Here is a 12,310-nt window from a genome sequence, read left to right on the forward strand (position 1 = left end):
TTTGTGTGGCTATTTATAGCGTTAACTTATGTAGTATTTGTAATAATTGGGAAGAAATGCTCTCAAGGGAAAGAGAGAAGATGTAGAAGCGGATCTGTTGTGGTTGAGGTTTATGTAGGATGGAGTTGTTGTTGAGGGAAAGAAGTGACAAGCGGGTGTTTATGCCGGGGCGTCACGACGAAGTGAAGGAAAATGTAGGGTGGAGGCGAAGGATGGTATAGTGAATCAGGGGAGGCTGTTGAAGGCTTCGAAGGGTTGCAGGCAGAGGTGAATGTGAAGGGCAGGATGTGGGATACGTAGCTGGGACGACAACGCACGGGTGTCCTATATATGCAGTTGAGTGCAGTAAGGCAGGGGTGCGGAGGACGCGAAGTGCGAGATTCTCCCTTTCACAACTGACTGAAGAGCGACACGCTCTTAGGAATGGAGTGGTGGCTCGTCTACAATGTGCCAGGCATGATTAAAGAGTAGGACGCATAGTGCATGTGGGAAGGGCGGGGACTAGGGGTAGGGAATAGGGAGGGAGAGGACGCTACAAGTAGAGACTCAGGGAAGCTTAAAAATTATATGCGAACCTCTCCCTGCGCGCAGGGAGAGGCAGTCACAGTCACCTCCAAGGAACATGTTCAAGTATGCCCTGCAGTCCACCCTTCATTGTTTTCATTGACACACATCACAATACACACATCACGAGGCTAAAGGAAAGGCAGAGAGACCGAAGAGAAGAGGAAAGGCGAGTGGGTCTCTATCGAATGCGGAAAGAAGCTGAAAATGCCTCGGTATATTGAAAGTACTGCGCAGCAGTACACTTTTTTGGGGTGTGGGTGTTGGGGGTAAAGGGGAGGAAAAATGTGATGTTAGCGCCAGTCAGCACCCCTGGTCACCGTAGCGGCTCTTCCAAGAAATTACTGAGATCCTGGTGGAGTGGCTTCCGTCCTTGATCTACACACCCCACGCCGTTGCGCTCACCGCCACGAGCGGTGCTCTTTTCGAAGACCCGCCAGAACTTTAACGTCTCATCGGCCTGGGCAGCGCAGACACGCTCCTGGTCTGGTGCCATGGTGAGACAGCTCAGTGAGGCATCGCAGTGGAGCGCGGTGAAGGTGGTGAGGAGGTGGAACGTGGATGCCTTTCGAAGTTGCAGTTGCCCTTTGTTTTTGTGGGCCGTGAGCACCTCGCCATTCGTTCCGTGGCAGACCAAGCCAGAGATGGGATACTGTGTGTTGACGGCGCGTGTTACGTACTGGGTGAGGTGCTCGTGACTGCAGCCGAACCCAACAACCTCCTCATCGGGCATAGTATCCATCTCGATGGTGCGCTTAGGCGCGTGAGTGTCGATGAGGCACATAATGCCGTCCTCACCGCCGGTGAAGAGGCGGCTGCGCTTCTGCGGGTCCCAGCGGGCTACGTTGACGCTGCCTTGGTGAACGCTGTCAAACGCATAGCGCGGTGTTGAGGCACGTCGGGCGTCCCACACTCGCACCGATCCATCACTGCCGCCCGTCGCGAGGTAGAAGGGCTCTGCGGCGCAGTAGTGTAAGGTGGTAACGCCACCTACGTGACCCTCATAGATGGCCACCAGGGCGTCCTTCGCGCGGAGGTCGAAGGCGCAAGTGGTGCCGTAAGGTCCGTCAGATGCCACCGCCAACACCGGACCCTTCACGGACAGCCCCGTCACCTCCAGTTCCGGTGGAAGACGCACAATTCGCAGGAAGCTCGATGTGCGGGAGTCGAAGATGGCTGTGGTGCCATCCTGCACACTAATTGCCACGCAGGAGCACTTCTGCAGCCATTGAAGACAACAGATGCGCACGGCGTCGTCGAGCTCCACCACCTTCATGGCCTCGCCACTGTCGCCGCTCCACGAGTACAGAGACTGCCCCATCCCAATCGCGATGCAGTTGTTCACACCCCAGTCCAGCAACTGCGTCGCCTTGGGTGGAAACTGCGGCGCATCTAGGACCCGCTCAGGGGTGGTGTTGAAGACGCGGGTTCCACATATGCCGCGGCTTCCGCTGCCAGATGTGTAGATTGTGCGACAACGTACGCGGGGCAGCGCAGAGGAGAGACCCGCACCAACGGTTGTGGCGGTGGCAGTGCTGGCGACCACTCTTGCGGTACCCTTAGCTGAGAAGGTGGCGAGATGAAGCGAAGAGGTCTCTGTTGGACTGGCCGTAACCAACGACCGCGGAGTCGCCTCAGCATGGGTGGTATCTGCAAACCGCAGCACCTCGCCTCCAAGTCCTCTGCGCGCAGAGTTGACTGGACCGTCCGCACTGGCGTGCAGACTACTCCCACATTTCGCAGTGCTGAGGCCGGTGACGCCTCTTTCGTCCGACATGGCGGTGCTCGACTCACACACACTCAGGTTTGCACCTGACGTCAGAATAGCTCGAGTGTACACGGTTGCACCTGGATCGTCTGTGCTGCCGCCGTTCACGGCCGTCACTACGCCACCCCGATGACCGATGAGGTGGTCCGCCAGCACATCGTTGTAGAGCGAGGTCATGTAAGAGGAGTCGTCCGACACCATAGACTCGGAGAAGCTTGTGAAGGCGCTAGAGGAGGGTGTTGGGGCCGCCGCTGCAGCATACCCGTTCGCGTTAGTAGCGGTGGCTGTGGACAGATGAGTGGCTCCTGGAGTGACGTAGCGACTGGTGGGAGCCGCAGCGCAGTAAGGGTTGCGGCTGTAGTCTCGTCCGCCGCAGCAGCTTACGCTGAGCGGTGAGCTCACGGATGTCTGGACCCCGCAGGCAGTGGATGCCATGAGGTTGAACGATGAAACCGTCATATCAATGCCGACGCGCTGGGGGATGTGCCGCGACAGGCGCTGCGGTGCGCTATGTCGCCCCTCCTCGTCCTCGTCGTCCCCCTTGTCATTGTGACACAGCGTCCAGAACGGCTCTGTAGGAAAGACCTCTCGCGACGCTCGGCGATGTTCAGAGCGGGTGCTGCGGCGAGTCGATCGCCCCTCCGTCCTGAACAACCTCGCCTCCCGCGAAAGTGCGGACGGCCGCCCGTTGCTTTCAGGTGACTCGGAGTTGCTATCAGGCGTCCACTGCTGCATCGTCGACGCGCCTTCCTTTTGCGGGTGGCCCGAGCGTCCTTGTACGGAATGGTGAACGCGTCTGCCCGTCTAAATCCAGTCCTGAGCCGGGTGGGTAGGGCAGACGCAACAGCGGCTGTCCGAATACGCAGGGGGCTACGAAACACGAAAAGGCAAGTGTGACGACTCCCCAAGAAGATTCACAGCACACAGGCGCAGGCAACAGAACGCACAAATATACAAATGGACGAGAGGGGAGTGAGTTTGTGTGTGGGAGGGAGGGGGGGAGGGGAGGGGGCAAGAGAAATGTGCCCCAAAAAGAAGGCAAAAGAAGCGACAGCGACGCCAAGTCACAGCAGCGGCTGTGACTTTCCTCTCGCCTCTCTGCCTCTCGATGCTCTGGACACTGTGAGACTGTTAGAGAGGGGGGGGGGCTATTGTACAAGCAGAGGGGCGCACAAACGAAAGAAAGGGATAGCGGCGACCAGAGACCGAACGCGTCCCAGAGAACAAGCGCCTTCAACACGGATTTACCACCAACGCCAGCACAGGCAATACCAAAAATCGGAGAACGTTTGTGGGTGGGTGGAAGGATTGCGAAGCACAATCCTCATAAATGCTCAGGAAGATCTAGTAAAGCAAACATGAAGCAAAGAAAGAAAGTGTCGTTAGAATGTGAGAGAAACAAATGAGCTTTCTAGCCAACAGCAACACAAAGTGCGTGGGCGAGCGCGAAGTCTACGGGCTTGGCGGTGTGGCAGTCTCGTCTGTCGTATTGCGCGGGCGCCTCTCTCGCGCACTCTCTTCCCCTCCTCCTCCTCAGATGCTGCGTGCCACAGGGTGAGATGAGGGGCGGGCACCAGTCAGATGGCAAGTTCAAGTGCGTCGAGCGACACGCGAACCACACGTACACTGGCGAGAGCCCCCCTCCCCCCTCCACCGCTCAAAAAAAAAAACACACAGAAAGGGCAAGTAAAGGAGGGAAATGAAGGTGTGTGCGCTCGCTCAGCCACAAGCACCGTCAGACGACACAAAGAACACCCGCAACAGCAAAAGCGAGGGGCGGTCAGAGACGGGGACAACTGGGGTGGTATTGGCGATGACTGAGAGGCAAATGCCAAACAAATTCTGAGTAAAATAGAGAAAAGCTCTCTGTGGTGCAGCGACACGATAAAGAAAAGTGCTGGGCTCGCGGGGCTGGGTGTGGGTGTGGGTGTGTGTCCTCGTTTGCGCGTACCTGCGCCGAGTCGCGCGTGAATGAATTATGAGTGGGGAATGAACAATGGTCGTTCTGTTCTACTTCATGTAGAGGTCAGCGACGGAAAGGAGTGGGGTGGGGTGACGCAGAGAGTTATCAAATGATTCGTGTTGTAAGCAACGAGGAAGGAGGAAGGGAAAGATGTCAAACACGCATTTTCTTCTTAACAGGGGTGGAGAGACATGGGGACACCTGCTGGGGCAGTAATGCTCATATTCGCCGTCACTGCAGGCATCCACACATATGTGGGTCTCACGTGCGACTATTGCCCGTTGGCAACGCCAGCGAGATGCTTCAAACGAGTTGCAAATGTTTGTCAGTCAGAGACCCACTCGCAAGACTCTTGTGATATGTCTAATGGCGAGTACGTGTGTGCAAGAACGCCTTGCTGTTCTACGTGTTTTGATGCTCCTCACTGTGTTGAACACAGGTATGTGTGTGGGTGGGTGTGTCCACGCATCCGGAGGCGGGGTGAGGTGTCTGGTAATGGGGAGTCAACGGCTGGCTCCTTTCCTTTCCCAGGCCTCACTTCAGATTGCCACACACACACAGGAGACTTCCTCGTATTTTTTCAGATGCCTTTGCACGCGATGCACCACTAGACACTCATAAGAAGTGAAAGCAAACGGTGAGAAAAAGAAAATAGCGGCCAGTGGGGCGTGCCATCGCACCACCATCATCTCCGTCTTTCCTGTGAGGCGCTGAGACGCACCGTGCGCGACACAAATAACCTCCCCCCACCCCCAAACTCAACCATGCACATCAGCGCAGGTAGGCCTGATTCGGCTCCTCCACCGGGTTGTACATATCCGCTGGCTGTGCCGAGGAAAGGTAGAGCCCGAGGTGCCGCACAACGTCACACACCAAGGTGTCTTCACCAAGCGCCTGGCGCAAGAACGGGAAGACTGTCCAGTAGTAGTCTGGCGGAATAAAGAAGCCTAGGCGGTGGAGAAGAGCCATGGCCAGAATATCCCCTGTCAGCATGGCCACCATGCCGGGCTTAACCGACTGTGTGATGATGTTCTTGGCTGGCCGCACCGGCCGCGCGTCGCGGAAGGCAAAAAAGTGGATAAACTGCTCAAACTGAGTGCGCCGCTTCTTCCAGTGCTTCGACAAGTCCGTGATGACGCGGGTTTTGTTGTCGCGGATGGCGTCGAACCTCAGCATAGCGTTGAGCGCAGCCCAGTCCTCGTGCGCTGTAACGGGGGGCAGCGGAAGGTGATACCCCTCGCCACACAGGTATTCTTCGACAAGATGCACCACACGAGGGCTCTGCTCCGCCAGAATGCGCAAGCGCAAGGAGCTCTGCTTTGCATCAAACACTAGCGCAAGCCGCAGCAACGTCTCCACAACCAGCGCCGGCTGCATGAGAGCCGCCCTAAACTTGGTTGACATGAAGTTCCGCCTCGCTCTCTGAAGGATACGCTGAATTACCGCGCAAGGCTGAGGTCCACCCTGGGCGCACACAGGGCAGGTGTACAGGCGCAATTGCGCCTCTTCGTCGAAATCCTCGGTGCGGGTGGCACTGGCGGGCGGCGATGAGGTAAGTCGGCTTGCATATGATCGATGCTTGACAAGTTGTATCGCCGCTTCCACATTAACATACTCCATCGCAAAGGGGCGTTCAAGTAGCGGTGCGAAGCTCTCCGGAATCTTCAGGAATGGTGGATGATCGACGATACGGCCTCGCATGACTTGCTCGATGGCCGTAGGGCGCAACAACAACAGCTGCTGCTTCGAGTAGCAGATAAACTCAGCGCCCTGACTGGGTGGCGGCGGTGCCGACACCGGCGCTGCCTCATCCTCCAACGGGGCGCCATTAGATGGGGGTAGGGTGTGCACTAGAGAGGTGGTGGCAGACGGCTTCGGCTGGTGGGCTGCGCTGTCCCGTGAGTTACGCAGACGCTCTGCTGCGGTCATCGGAGGCATGGTCGCTGGAGTGTCTTGGGAGCGTGGCATTAGTGCATTATGGGAAGACAAAGACGGGGCGACGAGTGGTGTGGCCCTCTGTCGTGCCAGCGCGCTGGCAATCACCGCTGACGGCACATATGCGGTAGCGCTCGGATTCATCGGCAAAGCGTGCATGCGCGCGTCACCGCAGAAAACGTTGAACAGCGCCGATCGCTGTATATGCGGCTACGGAAAAAAAAAAATGCAGTCGCGATTGCACCTGACATGCGCCAGCGGTCTCGCTGCGTGCGCCGGTGTGAAGGCACCAGGCAGCGAGACCGCAGAGAGGTTACTAAGAGGAGGAGACACAAGAGAGGGAAAGCATTGTGTACATGCGAGTGTGGGAGGAGAGAAGGACTACTGCAACAACGCGGTGCAAGGAGACCTGCAAATTAAATAATGCTGTCCTCTCGTCATTTCGCTTGCCTTGAAGTACAGCATCCCGCGAAGATAGACAGCGGAGCGGTATGTCTTAACGACTGAGCAGACGCCAATGCGATGTGCGCAACAGTGAAAAGGTATTTTTCATTCAAAGCCTCTCCATCCGCCATCATACGACAGACGAGCTCAAACTCCGCTCTGCACCCGGCCCCCTCTTCCACGGCCTGTCGCAGGCCCATTGCGTCGCGCGAAGCTGGGCGAGACACGCGCCACAGCAATGTACCGGCCCAGCCACCCCGGCACCCCGCCCACCATACGGGTGGCGCAAACATGCTCCTGGTCGCAGGCCGCTCCGATGCAGCGCCGTCCAGGACCCGGCCGCCGACATCAGCAGCGATACACCGCCCTGACATCCCTGCGTCGTGGGCGCTGGACCCCTTGTCACCACCAGAAGCGGCGCGGCATTGGGCAGGGAGAGGGGGGGGGGGGCTGCCGGGCTTCCCCACACAGAGGGGTGGCACTGGTGTCTGAGATGTCAGGCTGAATTCTATCCCGGTCATAAGGCGCATGCGCGCGCGCACACACGTGCACAGACGCTTCACGCGTAGGAGCTGGGAGGGTAATGATAACGGTGATCGCGTCCCCTCCGGTGGGCGTGTACGTGCGTCTTCTGTGCATGTGAACAGCTGCACGAAACAGGGAGTACATAGAGAGGTGATCTGAGGTGGAATACCGGCCGAGGATCCAAGTGGGAGGGAAAAGGGGAACTTAATTTGGCGCTTTTCACATCCCGCCCACGAGATGAAAAGCACACTCGAATATGACAGCGTAGCACACACGTTGTGTTGCGTGATGCCACATTCCTTGACCTCCTCCCCCCCCCGTCTTCTCTCTCTTCGCAGTGTCAAACGTGTGCGTGCGGCGGAGTGATTGTGTCAGGGAGAAAAACGCGCTTCTTCACCCACGGAGGACGAAACGTGTACAGGACGTACCCGTCGTTGGTCAGGACGTCCCAGCCTTCGTCCACCTTGGAGAGGTGGAATTCGCGAACGGCGGTATTGTACTTGAGGGATGCGTTCATGTACTGCAGCAGAGCCGTGACCTGCTCCTTGGAGAGTTTGTCAAGGGAGAAGTACACTGCGACGAGGTCCTCGGCGGTGGAGACCACTACTGGCGTCGCCACCCGCCATTCCGGTGCGATGGAGCGGTAGAGCATCCTTACGCAGTCGCCGAGCATGAAACGAGTCGGCACGTCCAGTCCACTGCTCCCTGACGGCACAAATGGCTTGCCGAGACGCTTGCTTTCACTCAGGAATTGCTCCTGGCGACGCGCCTCAGCCGCTGCCTCGTAGGGATCACCTGGGGAAGGCTCCCCACTGTAGGCCTTTGCCAGTGGTTTGCTCCGGTGCTTCGGCAGTTGCCTATGACGCCGAAGTGCACTACTCGACAACGCGGTCGGCGGCTGTGCCACAGCATCAGCACCATCGTGGGAGGTGGATGCCGAGGAAGGGGCGATGTGTCGGGCTGAAGAGCCCAGAGGAAAAGAGTTCTGGGTGGGGGAGCTAGCGCCGAAGATACAGCTGGGGCTGCTCTGCCGCGCGGCGTAGATGTCTTCCAGCTCCATGCTTGGTCGCAGAATGCAGCGGTGGATACTGCCACGGCGATTTGCCCTTTGGCCACCAGAGTCGCCTTTGCCCCATGAGCCGCTGCGGTGCCGCGTGGCTCTGTGCGGCGATCGAAGACTCCACGGCAGCACTTGTTGTTGATGCTCATTCGCCCGCCTTGTCCCATACGGTGAGTTCACTGCAAGCTGAGGCAAAGTTGATGTGGCAGCGAGACCGTCGTGGGACATCGCCACATCGCTCGCTTGCGAGAGCGTCACAAAGTGCTGCTCCCTGCGCTTTCGCAGCTCCAGCTGGAGAGCGTCGTAGCGAGTGAGCAAGTCGTAGGGAACATAGTCGCCGTTGTAGTAGTCCTTCATTTCAGCGTATCCAGGCATAGCGCGAAGGTCGCTCATTGTGGAAAATGGGAAAAACGAGCGGACGCGATGCCGCTATGTTGTGACAGGAACATACGCTGGGCAGTGAATACACGAAACGCGCTGACTGTGCCGAATGCTGAGCCGTTGCTTTGGCCTCCAACCTCCGGTGCAGATCCAGGCAGCTACTGCGGGTGTGTGTTGAGAGAAGAGGCGAGGGAAGGGGTAGAGAGTCCGGATGAGAAAGATGTGGTTGCTGAATTCGGAGAGACGAGACCAGCGGACATTGCGAAGCCGCACGGGAAGCGCCTTGCCACGCACACAGGTGCTTGTACCGATGCTTCACCATCCCTGTACGCCGTACCCTCCGCTAGAAAGAGGAGCCTGCTTCCACTCCTCTGCGCTGTCTGGCGAGTGTGTTTCTATTTGTTCGTGTTGTGATATGGGGGTATTTGTAGACCTTCAGGTCGCCTGAGATGGTGTGCTGGTGCAACCGGGACCGATGACGAAGAGGGGTGAGTGTGCCCCCACCTTTTGGTCGGCAGAGAGAGACAGCACAAAACAAGTCGATAAGGGCATGCAAAAATGCAAAATGGGAAGCTGAGAAAATAAAACAGGCACACGCACACACTGACGAAGGTCGATGACAACGGCCCTGGCATGCTCACGCAATAGGACGACACCGCCATGCGCAGATACTTACAGAAACAGCAGAAGCATGAAACCCTCCCCCTCTCTCGCTCCAAGTGCAGCGGCAGCGAGATGGGGAAGTGTCCCTGCGCTCGATTGGCGTTCGTAACGTAGATCGCCATTTTCCTCTCCATTCTCTCCCCCTCTGGCGATCTCATCCCTCGTGGCAGCAACGATTACTGACCAATAATAACCCACGAGAGAAAGCATGAGACAGAGTCATGTGCATCGAGTGATGCCATTGCAACTACACACGACGTCAGGGAGAGGGAGCACACGCCTATCTACTCGCGGTCCTCGCTGTGAGCCCTTAGGGCAAAGTCACCAGATACCCTAGCTACACTAGCGGCCGACTTGGACGACAACAGCGCCTCCCGCTCCAACGAGAAGGCGGCTGTGAAACACAAAAAGTACTTAAAAACCTCAGAAAAAGCGCGCTCCTCTCGTGCCTTGATGTTGTTGTGCCCGCAGCCAGGGAACCACCGGTGAAAGACACCGATACTCACGTCGGCAGCAGTAACATCGAGACTCTCCTTTGCCATCCGTCGCACTGCCTCGGGCAGGCTATCGTAGGCGCGGCGGTAGAGGTCGAACACACTGACTTCGTCAACGGGCGGGAGGGAGGCGGTGACCAGCTCGTCCGACACGCCGACAGTCGTGAATCCCAGCGCGGTGTTTATTGGTGCTGCTGAGGCAACTCGAAGCGTGGTCGAGCCTTTTGCCTGGTTTGCCCGCGCCCCCTCACGCTTCTTCAGGAGTCGTTGCAGCGCCCTGGTGCGGTGTTTCACGATATCTTCGAGCAACTCGCGCGAACAGCGGTATGGAACAACTTCGTCGTGGGTTCCATGCATCACCAGCACCGGGCACTCCATTATGTGATCAATACGGCGGTAGTTAGGGAACAAATCGAGGCAGCAGCACAGGTATGGAAGGCAACAAGACGAGACGACGCGCAGACAGGAAGTGAAGGTCGAGATCAACACTAGACCACCCACTTCCTTGTGATATTTCTCGGCCAGATAGCAGGCTGGCCCGCCTCCGACAGATCGGCCGACGATAACGATGCGGTAGGCAGGGTAGCCGAGGGAAAGGAGGTGGTCGTACATGTGATCGGCATCGCTGTAGACACTCTTCTCCGTCACCTCCGCCGGGGTCGAAGCGTCGGGAAAGCCAGAGAAGCCGTAACCGCAGTAGTCGTATATCACCACCGCCGCGCCAAAGGCGCAGGCGATGGACTGCGCGTAGCTGAAGGTGCTGCCGAGATCCTCGGAGTTGCCGTGGTGGAAGAGTACAACCATGGAGGTGCGCACCACCCGCTCGAGGCTGTCCTTGGTCACGAGATTACCGTTTGTATCGAAGTGGTAGTACGAAATTCTCTCGCCGCTATTTTTACTGGTGAAGCTCATGTGTCGCCTGTGCTGCAGCAGTTGCACACGCTGCAGACTGTTGGGGTTCTGTGGAGGCACAAAGACGATGCTGTTCACGAACGACTGCATGGTGACGGAAGGAGACTGGAGTTAGCACACCAGAAGGTAGAGAGTCAGAGAGAGTGAGAGATCGGGTGGGGGGTGCAGCCAGAAATGCGAAACAATGGAAATCGTACAGGAACGTGGAGAGGCACAAAGAGAGCACAGGCAACAGGAGCGAAGATAACGGTCGGCATTAATGGCAGGGAAGTCGCGAGCCTCGACGGGTGCACTCTTAGGAGGAGTCAACGCGATTGAGCTCAGCTGTGTTGCAGACAAATAATAATAAAGCACGAGTGAAGAGAAGAAAAATAAAATGACGGTGATTAGCAGAGGATGGCACACTCGAATGATCACAGGAGGCGAATTGGGCACAACAACAGTGAAGCAGAGGAAAGGCAGTGCGTGTCTGGATAGCAAAAGGGGGAAAAAGAGGGGGAGTAGTCGGTAGTTGCCTCTCTCCCCGTGTTCATGTGATGCCGATTATGATGATGTGTGGGCGTGCCTGTGGGCGGGGAGTGTGAATGTGCAGGAGAATAGAACAGGGAAAGGTTAACAAGGAGACAGAACAGCATGCCTCACTTGCTGCGACGAGGACACCACCACTGAGAGCTGACATGCACATACACGCCAAGAGGAGTTTCGCGTGTGTGGCGGACGGAAAAGAGGGAGAGGGATAGAGCAGAAGGGAGAGTGAGCCAAGTAGGGAGGCATGTCCGGCAGGTTCATGGTGAGAGGGAGAGAGCCACGGTCGATAGAAAGCGAGCGAGAGAGGCGGGGACACAGTTGGCGTTGTGGAAACAGATGCCCGCATGATAATGCAGTCACTCACCTATCCATTTCTACGGTCAACACTGCGCACAACGGCCACTACGGCAGAACAACCCAAAAGTCCACCTCACTCGTCTGAGAGCGAATGCACATGCGTGCGAGGTGCTCATCGCGATGATGGTTGCGTCATACACGCGCTGGGGTACGAATGCGGGCACCCAGTCACCAAGGGTTCATTGCGTGCGTTTCAAGTTGCTTCGCCGCTAACATTGTGCAAGTGCCAAAACCGTCAGTGCTACACAGTGCAAAGAAAAAAAAAAACAAAGTACCCCTCAACCATGAACTACGCGATACGATACGCATACAGCAGGCACGAGCACACGGGATGATGCGCTCATGGGGACCCCCTCCCCCTCTCGTGTATTGATTGACGAAGCGCACACGAGTCGTCGAAAGGCCGCCTATTATTTGAGGAAGGGAAGGTGTTAACAAGGGATCAGGCTGCCTTGGTGACCCTCATGGAGGGAGGGGAGGGTACTAAGTAGGCATGGCGTGTTGCCTTGGAGAGCGCCTAGTAGCAGCCCTTCCCTCTCCTCGCCCCCAACAGATCGATAAAGGGAAAGGCGTCGTAGGCTTCATATGCCCCCCCCTCCTCCTACGTGAGAGCCCTATCTATGATTTTCTATGCATCTCGGCGTTGGTAAGAGAGTCTGAGAGAAGTGCCTGGGGGAGGGGAGGAATTCTCTACAACAGCGAACCCTCCCCTTCCC

At 57.2% G+C, this 12,310-nt stretch overlaps 4 protein-coding genes across 4 annotated transcripts, besides 1 other annotated feature; all 4 read right to left on the reverse strand.

Moving 5' to 3' along the window:
* Positions 1-880: 880 nt before the first annotated feature.
* LPMP_330380 (hypothetical protein) lies at positions 881-3,067 on the reverse strand (the record flags this gene model as incomplete). Its single annotated transcript, XM_010703829.1, has 1 exon — positions 881-3,067. The coding sequence occupies one exon, from the start codon at positions 3,065-3,067 to the stop codon at positions 881-883; it is 2,187 nt and encodes a 728-aa protein (XP_010702131.1).
* A 1,999-nt stretch (positions 3,068-5,066) lies between these two features.
* Positions 5,067-5,996, reverse strand: LPMP_330390 (hypothetical protein; the record flags this gene model as incomplete). Its single annotated transcript, XM_010703830.1, has 1 exon — positions 5,067-5,996. The coding sequence occupies one exon, from the start codon at positions 5,994-5,996 to the stop codon at positions 5,067-5,069; it is 930 nt and encodes a 309-aa protein (XP_010702132.1).
* Positions 5,997-6,855: 859 nt separating this feature from the next.
* Positions 6,856-7,176: a repeat region.
* Positions 7,177-7,539: 363 nt separating this feature from the next.
* Positions 7,540-8,652, reverse strand: LPMP_330400 (hypothetical protein; the record flags this gene model as incomplete). The annotated part of the gene is made up of 1 exon (XM_010703831.1): positions 7,540-8,652. One exon carries the CDS (start codon positions 8,650-8,652, stop codon positions 7,540-7,542), a length of 1,113 nt encoding a protein of 370 aa, XP_010702133.1.
* A 935-nt stretch (positions 8,653-9,587) lies between these two features.
* Positions 9,588-10,799, reverse strand: LPMP_330410 (serine peptidase, putative; the record flags this gene model as incomplete). Its single annotated transcript, XM_010703832.1, has 1 exon — positions 9,588-10,799. The coding sequence occupies one exon, from the start codon at positions 10,797-10,799 to the stop codon at positions 9,588-9,590; it is 1,212 nt and encodes a 403-aa protein (XP_010702134.1).
* Positions 10,800-12,310: the final 1,511 nt, after the last annotated feature.

The sequence above is a fragment of the Leishmania panamensis genome (assembly GCF_000755165.1).
Source record: "Leishmania panamensis strain MHOM/PA/94/PSC-1 chromosome 33 sequence".
Taxonomy (NCBI): domain Eukaryota; phylum Euglenozoa; class Kinetoplastea; order Trypanosomatida; family Trypanosomatidae; genus Leishmania; species Leishmania panamensis.